General features: G+C 38.0%; 1 protein-coding gene across 1 annotated transcript; it reads left to right on the top strand.

Annotated features, from left to right (window-relative positions):
• Positions 1–1,307: 1,307 nt before the first annotated feature.
• LOC149943278 (zinc finger BED domain-containing protein 4-like) lies at positions 1,308–10,510 on the top strand. Its single transcript, XM_090179604.1, has 3 exons — positions 1,308–1,472; positions 8,742–9,356; positions 9,404–10,510. Exons 1-3 carry the CDS (start codon positions 1,308–1,310, stop codon positions 10,508–10,510), a joined length of 1,887 nt encoding a protein of 628 aa, XP_090035730.1.
• Positions 10,511–11,644: the final 1,134 nt, after the last annotated feature.

Here is an 11,644-nt window from a genome sequence, read left to right as displayed (position 1 = left end):
GAAACCAGGGCTGCGTTCAACAACTCTAAAAAAGCTCAGCGCTGAGCTCAACGGTCAGCGGTTTTTTGTTGAACGGGTTTTTTGACTTCCGGTTTTGACGACACGTTGATCATCGGAGACTCAGCGGAAACATTAGCTGAGCGAGATGGTTTTTCCGTTGCTCATCGGTATCGTGACGTCAGTCGACAAGGTTAAAGGAGGGGTAGCAGACGATATTTTGTTCGTTAAGTCAGCGAACTATAAATCGTACAACAACTTTTAGATTTTTGTGACGTAGCGTTGATTAAAAGAACTCAACGGTTTTTCTCCGTTGATAGTTGTTGAACGCAGTCCCGAAACATTCTTGGTTACTTAGATCTGGGTTGCCAGGGTATTTTAAATACCTACAATTCCTGGAAAAGTCAGGAAATTTGAATATGGGTATAAAAATCAGGGAAAATGTGAGGGAATTTAATTTCGGTGGCGTATAGGAAACTTTTACTAAAATACTGGTTAAAACATAAAATAAGTCAGGGAAAATCTCCGAAAATGGTCAGAGAAAGCCTGGAAAAGTCAGGGAATTTGATTGTGAAAAAACTGTAGCAACCCTGTTAGATGAATGGGAGGAAGCATAAGTGGATCATTCTCTCTAAGTAAACAAATTCCGGGTCTCGGTCGGGTATCTTAGTCTGGGTTTCGTGACGTCAGAACTTGTATAGAGAGCAAACTCCAGAGATAAAAATTTTGAAAATATTTCGGCGGAGGCGCCACCGAGTGGTCAAGACGGCAACTAAAGGGGCGTTTATTGAACAAAACTCTACCCTTGGCTCTGAAAATGACCTTGAACAAATATGGTATAGGTTTTTTGGGGGGAAAAATTCGAGGAGCCAAACCCCAAAATTTCTCTCTCTCGGCCCTCGGGACACGTTTCAGAAGTGAAACGTACCATAAGAGATGTAATAAACGTTAGATTCGGCAGTATCAATTCAGAGTGAAGTTGAGTTGATCCACAGTATAGGGCGGTTGTAAAGGGCTGCCAGACCGACCCGGATAAAGACTCTAGTCATAGGTAGCATAGCGTTTTGTCTACTTAGAGAGAATGATCCACTTATGGAGGAAGATATTGAATTATGCCCAGGAGACTATGATCTAGAGCACGGGAAGAAAATGCTGTTATCACAAGAAACTCTATCAGGGTTAAGGCAAACAAGTCAGTATTTCTACTGTCCATATTTAAATTTGATTAATAATTCTCATTTGTTTATCATAGCTAAAGCCATGATAAGCATATAAAACTTCTCTTAAATAACGGCGCAAAATTTGTCCTAATGATTAATTTAAATCAAGATCCTCTGGAACTTGAGTTTTACAGGCAACGGGCAGCAAACGGATTCAATGACAACCCGACAGTAGACACAATTGGCCACAATCGCAAAACATTATGGAGGTTGAAAAACTACAAAATACCATGTCATACTGTCATAGTGATTTGGGTACGTACAGTAAAACATATATTTGGTAAATCCTGCCGAAATTTGTAGTACTTGTTTGCATTGCCTAGCTTTCGAATTTGCTTTTGATTTTGAAGTTTTTATCTTTGCCTTGGTTTTAAAATCGTGTTTTAATTTTTAAGATGCCCATTGGCAATACTGTTAATAAAGTTTTTAATGCAGTGGTCAAGCAAAAGTTTTTAATGCAGTGGTCAAGCAGTTTTCCCTTTTGTTCTTAAATGACATATTTAAAAAAAAACACTCAATTTTCCCAATGCTTAAAATTTCCTCTTTTTCTATAAGAACCCTGTTCTCTATTGCAATTATCCCAAAATATTTTGTAACAATGCCATAAATGTGTTTAAAGAAATTAAATGATTCCGTTGTTGGGTAAAATAACCCGCCCCTGTCCTGCGCTTCTATCAATGAACGTAGGTTTTGTGGAGTGTTGTCTTTTGTAGCAATGAGTGTCTTAGGTAGTTTCAGACCAAAGTCTCACTTTCTTCCGAGAGATCTTAACAGTGCACCTATGATGTACATTAATATGTCATTTGCATCTTCCATCGGTGTGTTCAGGTCGATTGGAAGGTTGTTTTGGTAGCTGAAATTATGGCCCAAACTCTTGTGTTTGCATACTTTGGAAACCCTGTAATATGAGAAGCTCTAATGTATTTAACCGTCAAAAATATTATCCTTTATTCATTTACAAGAGTATGCTTCAAGGAATTTAAAATGGTTTTTAACTTCTTATTGTTGATCAAATTATTCAACTTGATGTTGACTTTGTAAGCAGCTGTTCCCGTTAATATGGACTTAATTGCACCTTTTAATTTATTTAAATCTGGAACAGTTAAGTTTACCATCCAATCCGAACCTTTCCTGGCACCTTGACAGTAATTTAATTTAGAATCCTTGAAATCATTTTGTACTTCCGTTATTTTGCATCTGAACGATGCGTGATAATCATTACCGCTATCATATGTAACATAATTACACATAAGTGTGCCTCTGTTCAACATCTCTGTATTAAAAATTTAAATGAGACCTTGTTTCACAGCCACCAAAGAAAATACGAACTAACGTCGCGTAAAACTGGTTTTAACTTCCTTCCCTCCCCGCCAGAACTACTTTTGATGACGATTAAACCGTCCTCGACTGGGAAGTGACGTCAATTACGTCATATCCTTGCAACAAGGTCTCATTGAGCAAAAGTTCTTTCTCGCACACTTATGAGTAATTATGTTACATATGCCGCTATATATAAGTGAATTTAATAATATATACTCATAAATATCACTCCAATAACTATTATACTAACCATCAATCATAAAGCCGAGGTTTTTCCATTACTGGTCGGACGGCTTTGAAGGCTAAAAATGAAATTGATAAGAAAATTTAGAAAAAAACACATTAAAATAAAAAATAAAGTTATTCGCATTGACATTTTCACCACGATATAAATCAAAAACCTATTTTTCAAAGGCATATGACTTACAAGCCTGATGATAATTCTTCGTAACAAATTTCTTTTGAAGGACCCTGCTTTTTGTTCTCTTGAGGTGATTTACACTAAAGGCTCGTAGAAATGCTAGAGTTTGAAGAAACATCGCTAGTAGACTCATTAGCGTCTTCATTTGAACTTCCATCTAATTAAAAAATAATGATAAGTCAGGTTAATTGGCCAATTTAAAACAGAGAAAGAGCTCTCCTGCCAGAGGATTCCGACGTTGAGAAATATGTTTTTATTTTTGAATTTGATATCTCTATTTCTTTGTACTAATGCATTAACAAAACCAAATCAACCGTTAAGCCTAAAAATCACGTGGGACCATAGACATAGAATTGAGACTAGAAGCAGGATTAGATTGTGGTGAGATGTACGAGTTAGAAGGCTGCCATGAGAGTGGAATGGCTAGTATTGTTTTAATAGTTGTGTTTCATTCTTGAGATCACAAGACACGCACACATTCGGTGACAATTACACGAAACAATAATATCGAGGCGCACTACTATAATTGTAAGCATTGGTCGAGAAAATCTGGCAAAGGTTCGAGTTAAATAAAAAATACACGTGGCATGCACACTATACGCTATTCACCGTCGATTCTAAGGACGATTGTAAAACTATAAATCAGTGGCTGTGTTGACAGGAGGGCAATTTCGGGCATCTATAGAAATTCCTTTTAGCAGAGTAGTAACAATGGAAACACGTTGGATCCCTCTTTTGGCCTTTCGCTAACTACTTCCCATTCCTACAAACTATCCAACGCGACCATATGGGGATGCCGAGAGACGCAAAATAATTGTTTTCCTAACAAAATCTAAAAGACGGGTAACATATCGAAAAATATTCGTTACACCTGTAATGTTGCCGAGAGCGGCCAGCAGGCTAATTATATTAGTGTTTCATAAATCCTGATCGTGATTCGGCCTTGACTCTGACAGAATTTGACAAAAACTATTTTTGGAAAGCGATTATGAGCTAGAAACTCACAATTCAATAATTTAAAAGACTCTGGCCTATTGTGTTGTATTATTTATCTTCTTAAAGTATGTAAAAAGCGTTTACTTCTAAATTTATTTCCTGAGCTCTTTCCGTACGACCTAAGGGAAATTAAACCACCTTTTCCGCGAGCTTTTCGGGGCTAGCGACTGCCCTAATTAGCCACTCACCAAATTAACCAAACGCTTTCTTGTTATTATTGCGATCGAGATGTCTCTGCCACGGCCAACTTCGATAACGCGCTATAGCAGCCGGCCCAATTTTCAAATCCTATGTAAATTAGCGTGAGTAAAATATTATCCTCCTAGAGGCGCCACTGAGCAGGGCCGGATTTACCCCAATATCTGCCCTAAGCAATTTAAGAATTTTTGTGCCCCCCCCCCCTCATTAGTTAGTAGACGCCGGACTCAGGAAAACAAAATTCTTATTTGGAATCTTGGATAATACTAATACAGATGCATTTATATTTTATTTATATTTTACTCCGTAACTTAATTTTTTAACGTGTATGAGATACATTTTGTAAGATAAATTTTTATATTTTTTAAATTAAATTTTATGGTAAATCCGCCACTGAAATACGGCAATTCACCAAAACGACTACCTCAGGGGAAAGTTTCGTTTGGCCGACTTCTCATTTGGCCGACCACAAAATACACGTTACGCCGACTGTCCATTTGGCCGACTGCACATTTGTCCGACTGAGAAATCGGACAAATGGACTGCTCATTTTTCCGACTACTCATTTGACCGACTGCTCATTTGGCCGACTGCTCATTTGGCCGACTACTCATTTGGCCGACTACTCATTCGGCATTTGGACGATACTAGGTGCGTTTGGCTAGGTACTGTTCTCTAGGTCGCGTTTTAGAAGCCCCAGCTTGGTTATAAAGAACGGGGCTGAGGGGGCACCGGGCCGGGCCCCCAGCGCTCGAGCGAAGTGAGTTCGCGGCGCCATCAGGCGCCAATACTTAGAATACATTGCCCGTTCTATAAGTCAACCTAACACTAAAGACCTATAGAAGGACAGGCTATAGTATAAGAGTCGGTGAAATGAGCAGTCATTCAAAAGAGCAGTCGTTCAAATGAGCAGTCAGTCAAATGAGCATTCGGTCAAATGAGCAGTTGGTCAAATGAGTAGTCGGCCAAACGAGCAGTCGGCCAAACGAGCAGTCGGTCATATGAGCAGTCGGCCATATGGTCTGCTTATTTGGCCGACCGAAAAGTCGACCAAATGAGCTGTTGGCCAAATGGGCATTCGGACATATGAGCAGTCGGCCAAATGAAAAGTCGGTCAAATGAGGAGTCGGCCAAATGCACCCCACCCTACCTCAGTACCTCTATAAATATATTGGATACCGCAAAACTGGTGGCGATAACAAAATGGTAACACGAAATGTTTTGACAATACTAAAGTATAATAGATGATGCCAGACTACCATTATTTCAAAATGTTTTCCGAGTTAAATGTATTTACTGAACTGTGAGTTTTAATAATTAAAAATTTTACCAAAATACGTGACTTTAGTATATTTAGTATAGTCAAAACATTTCATGCATCCTTTTTTGTTCCCGCCACCAGGCCTGCGGTATTCAATATATTTATGGAGGTAATCGTTTTGGCGAATTGCCGATGTCAGTAGACGCTTCAAAGGAGTATATTATTATAAATATTATATAGTTATACTGATATAGTTATTTTTTATTTAGTTTTAGTTCCATTGTATCATTATCACATTATATATATATAAAACATATTTTAGAGTATGTTATGTATTTTCTTAGATTTCTAACGTATGTAATGTATTTTCTTAGACATTTAACGTATGTATTTATTGTTTTGTATTTTCTTAGATTTTTAACGTATTGTATTTTCTTTGATTTTTAACGTATTGTATTTTCTTTGATTTTTAACGTATGTATTGTATTTTCTTAGACCTTTAAGGTATTTATTGCTTTGTATTTTCTTAGATTTTTAACGTATGTATTGTATTTTTGTAGAAAAATCGTCCTTGAAAAGGAGCGCGAAAAATAAATTAGGTTTGGTGGTTAAAGCGCCATCTACAGGGTTTTTCAAGAAAAATGGCTTTTGGGATGCTGTTATGTCAACCCCCAACTGCTGACTGCCGACGCCTGAGAGGAGAACGGTACTGCAACTTCTACCCCAATATCGGACCTTCTTGCGAGTTCTTTTATTTAATTTGGAAACCAATTGTCAATTAAATCTCCTCGTTTAGCGAAAGCTCGCTCGCTGAAGAGAGAGCGCACGAGGAGAGAGCGTGATTCGTTTAGCTTAGATTGAGATTGCTCATCTAGAGATCCGACGATTCAACTCACGGTCTTTAATAACTCTACTTATAAGTAATTAAAGTTTCGACACTTGAATTCTCACTGTTTATTTAATACTCACAATTTTCCCACGTCTGGACTAGAGTGCGACTAGGTGGTGTACGTTATGAATAGACGCGTTATCAGGCGTAGGGCCCCATTTTCGAACGTGTTATTTGAGTAACTGTAGCAAAATATGATTTTGGATTGTTTTCATGTTAAAGGTGTACCAGAAAGGAAAATATCAAGTTTATTAATATATTGATACGCTTAATTAAATCTATTAACCCCAGGAGCGGATTTAGGCATGGTCTTTTGGGGCTGCAGTCCAGGGCCCCTGCCGTCAAAAACATAAAAAAATCCAAAAATAAATTAAAAATTTACAATGCAAAATGCATCTGATACACGTTTTACAAAAATTAATAACACTTTAAAAAACTTATGTAAATAAATGAATTAGTGTTATTCAAATACTAAATTTGCTGTCGTGAGTCCGATATTATTTAAAACCGAAATGTAGAACGTCCGATCAAGTCCGTCGAAGTTTTATCCGATCGTGTAAAACCATTCCCCGGGTCAAAACTCAAAAGTGAAAGTATATCGAAGCTAGGAGGATGAAAGTGAACCTGGAGTGGTAATTTGCGCGCACTATGTACTGCACCTGCCTCTCGGCTTTGGTCCGGTTCATCGTAATGTGCTGACATCTCTGAGCGGCAAATTCTGAACTGTGACCTTAAACTAAGCTAAGCAGGTCCTAGGCAGGGTTGTGAAGATGAACGTCGTGTATTTCTATAGGTATAGATAATTAGAAAGATTTTGAAAGATAAAATGAATACAATATCAGCAATTTTGAATGAGCACAGTTATAGTTGTGCATCTAATAAAAAAGACGCAGGTATGAAAAATTTGATTTATTTTGTATGTTTAATATTTTGGCCATGTCACCAAGGCCTAGTAACCTATAACTTCAACTTGCATTATAAAACATTAAGGAAATAACAAAAATCAGAATACTAAAAAAAGGAAAGTTGGAACTAGGGGTAAAATGGAACAATAGCCCCGCCACCGCCTTTGCCCCCCTTTCTCGACCCCCCTTAAAGTACTTTTTATGGTGCGAAATTTTTTCCCCACAAAGCATTATTTAAAAAGTTAATTAAAAAATGCCCAAAGACTATGCCTTGGCGGCTGACGTCGCCGCGCACTCGTGTTGGATGAGGTAGGACTAATGACGTGGACGATTCTTTAAATTCCTAGATTTTATTACTTTTTGGATAACGTAGGACTAATGACGAAAAAGAAGAAGGCTGAAATGCAAAACAGTACTAACTTTTAAGGGTTGGGATTTTTCCCCGTATTTCAACGCATTTAAGGCGTTTTTAATCATACTATGCCATATTATATGTCTTCTGTGTGATGTTGACTTATACAACGTCGAATGTATTCTAAGTTATGACGCCTGACGGCGCCGCGCACTCACTTCGCTCGAGCGCTGGGGGCGCCTCCCCAACCCCATATTAAAAAAAGCTATGGGCCATCTATAACGCAACCTAGAGGACAGCACCAAGCCTGACGCATCAAGTATCGTCAACCCGATAATAATACAACTAACCTAATAATAAATAACCTAACCTATTTTCCCCACCAAAACCCCTAAAATTCATTGAAATACCGCGAAAATACCGAAAATAGAAAGTTAGTAATGTTTTGCATTTCCACATTTTTCTTTTTCGTCATTAGCCCCACGTTATCCAAAACGCATTAAAATCTAGGAATTTAAAGAATCGTTGAATACGGTTTGGGAAATGTTTCTTTCCTACCTATATAGTAGCCCGCCGTCATTTTAATCCTTTAACAGAAGCTTTGTTTCGGGCACCGTCATTTTAATCCTTAGACCCCACGTCTACTACAGCAGCATATTTCGGAAATATTGTGGTCCAACTGGCGCCATCAGCATATTTCGCGAATATTGCAGTCCTACTGGCTCCATTACCACTCCCAATAAATAAAGAAAGGCTGATTTTCGACCGCGAAAAAACGGCGCGACGGCGAGCTCTCTTCGCCGCGGAGTGAATTCTACGCCCCGAACCGTTCGGTTCGTACATCTTTAAATTAGAATATCTTTAAAATTAATTATTTGCGGCTTATAATTTTTGCACCATTAGATTCCCCTTAATAAGTACGTTGGTATGGTGTAACTAAAAAGTGGAAACTAGGTGGCGGGGCTATTGTTCAAAATAGCCGAAATAGGAAAGCTGAAAGTCAACTAATTGTCATTACTTAACCATTATTAACGATATACGTTATAATGTTGAAAGATTTGTTATGCCCACCTCACCAAGCTAAGCCTATTTCGCGATATAAAAAGTAGGCATGTGCGAGTACTCAATTTCGTTCGAGAAACAATTAAGAAAAGTAAAATTTGAATTATTTTTCTTCGGTAGATCAAGATGAAATGTCAAAAACATATTAACCAAAAAAGTGGAAATACTTCAAGTATGAGACGTCATCTCCATTCTAAACATCCCGATGAGTATGAGGTGTTAACCTCCGAGGAGAACGTTCAGAAGAAATCAAGACAACCCACCTTGCAAGAAATCTGTGAAAGAGTGACTCTTTTTACAAAATCGCACCCAAAAGCAATTTCTATCACTAGAGCAATTGGGGAGATGATCGCATTAGATTTTCAGCCGTATTCGGTTGTGGAGGATGAAGGCTTTCGACCTGTAATAAAAGAATGTGAACCAAGATACCACGTTCCAAGCAGAACAACTTTCTCTAGGAACATTATTCCAAATATATATCAAGACATGTTGAAAAATATCAAAGACCTTGACTCAGCCCTTTCAGATAAATCTCTGGAATCTATCTCTTTCACCACAGATTTTTGGAAGTCGAAATCTATGAACCACTTTATGAGTTTGACCTGTCATTTTACAAAGAAAGATTTCAAACCAGCTGTTCTAAGTTTGGCCTGTTTTCCTTATAAAGAGACTCATACTGCGGAGGTAGTGCGAATGAAACTGAGAAATTTAATGTCAAAATTTATTCCTCAACAAGTATTGAAATTTACGTGGCCACTAACAACGGGCGGAATGTTACAAAGGCTATAAAAGATTCTGAGTGGAACCACATTCCATGCTTTTGTCATACCTTACAATTGGGGGTAGAAGATGCGCTATCTGAACTCAAAATTAAAGAAAAAACAGTGAATCAGCTTTTGTTCCAATGTAGGTCAATAGTTGGCCATTTCAAAAAGAGTGTTGTGTCATCAAATTTGCTGTCAAAGAAGCAACAAGAGTTGAATATTCTAGAGAAGCGCTTAATCCAGGACATCGAGACCCGCTGGAATAGCACCTATTACACGCTTCAAAGGTTATTTGAACAAAAACAAGCGTTATCGGCAGTTCTTTTGGACATTGACAAAGTTGGCTATTTGACTAGCTACGAGTGGAAAATTGTGAAAACATTACTGGAAGTTTTGGAGCCGTTTGAAACTGCTACGCAGGATTTATCTGGAGACACTTATCCGACGCTGTCAATGATAGTTCCAGCCCTTCATTGCTTAGAAAATGAATTATCAAAACAAAGTTCGTTGCCTCAACTCCACAATGCAAATGTAACAAAAGTATTCCTAAAGCACTTGAAACTCAGATTCCCAAACTACCGCAGTGACAGTCTTCTATTAAAAGCAATGATTTTGGATCCAAGGTTCAAGTCTATACTATTAACCATGGAGGAGAAAAAGCTTGCAATCAGTATGATCAAGAGGGAAATTTCAACCTTCAATGAAGAAGTGGAACCGGAGGATCCAGTTGATAAAAGCGCAGCCAGTGCTAATGCTGTCAAAAGAAAACGTTTGTGGAGACACATAGGCAAAAAGACGGATCAAGCTAAAAAGGCAAAAATGGGCCTAAGTGAACAAGTTAATTTTTATATTGAGGAAGAAGTAATTTCTAGTGAGAACAATGCATTTGACTATTGGCGTGTTAGTCAGTCGAAATGGCCACAGCTGTCCCAACTGGCTAAAAAATACTTGTCAATTCCTGCTTCGTCGGCTACAAGTGAGCGTTTGTTTTCTGCAAGTGGTGCTACTATGACGGATAAAAGGGAACAACTTCTTCCTGAACACCTAGAGCAACTCACACTGTTAAATATCTACCTCAAGAACAAGACAGCTGGGAAGGCTTGTGTAACCTCGGATGATAATTAATTTCATTTGAGTACTTTCTATCTCTATTTTCTAACAATTTCTATCTGACATTTTTAAGCCAAAACTGACATTTAAAATATCAAAAATTGTTATGTAGACTAAGTTTTTAGTTTTACAAGATTTCAAGACTTAGATTTCATTTACTCTATCGCTAGCTGTGATACAATCAGATATAAGAATAGTTGTTACTAGTTATTTTTAGTCAATAAATATAGTTTATTTTTGAAAAATGTTTTACTTAATAAACACAATTATTCGGAGCCTTTTTAAGCTAAATCTATCACGGAGTACTCGAAACCCCCTTTATAAAGCTAGGTCTTAGTAATTATTCAAGTACTCGAAACCCTCTTTTTAAGCTAAGCCTAATTCTTCGAGTACTCGAAACCACATTTTAAGCTATGCCTAAAAGCTCGAAAGCTCGGTAAGATTTTAAAGCTCGGCTCGATACTCGAAAAGTGAAATTTTTAATACTCGAAGCTCGACTCGAAACCCAAAAATCAAGGCTCGCACATGCCTAAAAAAGGTATTTTTTAAATTTTTAGTAATTAGAGCTGCGGCTAGAAGTCGTTATAATCGTATGAACCAAGGCGGAAACACTTTATCAAAAGGGACGGTAGTACCTATGCATGGTCCAGGTATAGAGTAGAGCACCTACCCGAGCACTTGCTATGTTATCTCGAGTAAGAATGAAGCCGATTGTACCCCCTCCTATCTCAAAAACTATAGGTCGTATCAAAACAAGTGATGCATCGTTTGAAAGGTTACAGGAACTCGACAAACATATACGAATTCCATCGAACAGGGTTGACGCGACGTTTCGTAGTAATGGGGCAAAATAAGGCTTAATTTTTCTTCTCCTTCTTCTATCTTCTCCTCGCAGACCACTCTACAGCAAAAACTACTGAACCGATTTAAATGCAATTTGGTATACAGTTTAAAATTAAGCTCCCATTGTGTCCTTCAAAGGAGAAGTTCATATCTGGTATAGGTCTTGAGCTAAGGCGACAAATGTACAGTTCAGCGAGTCGGTAACATAGCCAGTGAGTCCTGCCCTGAGTTACATTTTCATAGCTAGGGGGCATCTACGAATCAAATTTCGGGGCGGTTTTCGCTTTTCGGGAAGGTTGGGAGAAA

Source organism: Leiobunum rupestre, chromosome 6 (genome assembly GCF_980474605.1).
Source record: "Leiobunum rupestre chromosome 6, qqLeiRupe1.1.hap1, whole genome shotgun sequence".
Lineage (NCBI taxonomy): Eukaryota > Metazoa > Arthropoda > Arachnida > Opiliones > Sclerosomatidae > Leiobunum > Leiobunum rupestre.
The sequence above is the reverse complement of the archived record's forward strand: the minus strand, read 5'-3'. Positions and strand labels throughout refer to the sequence as shown.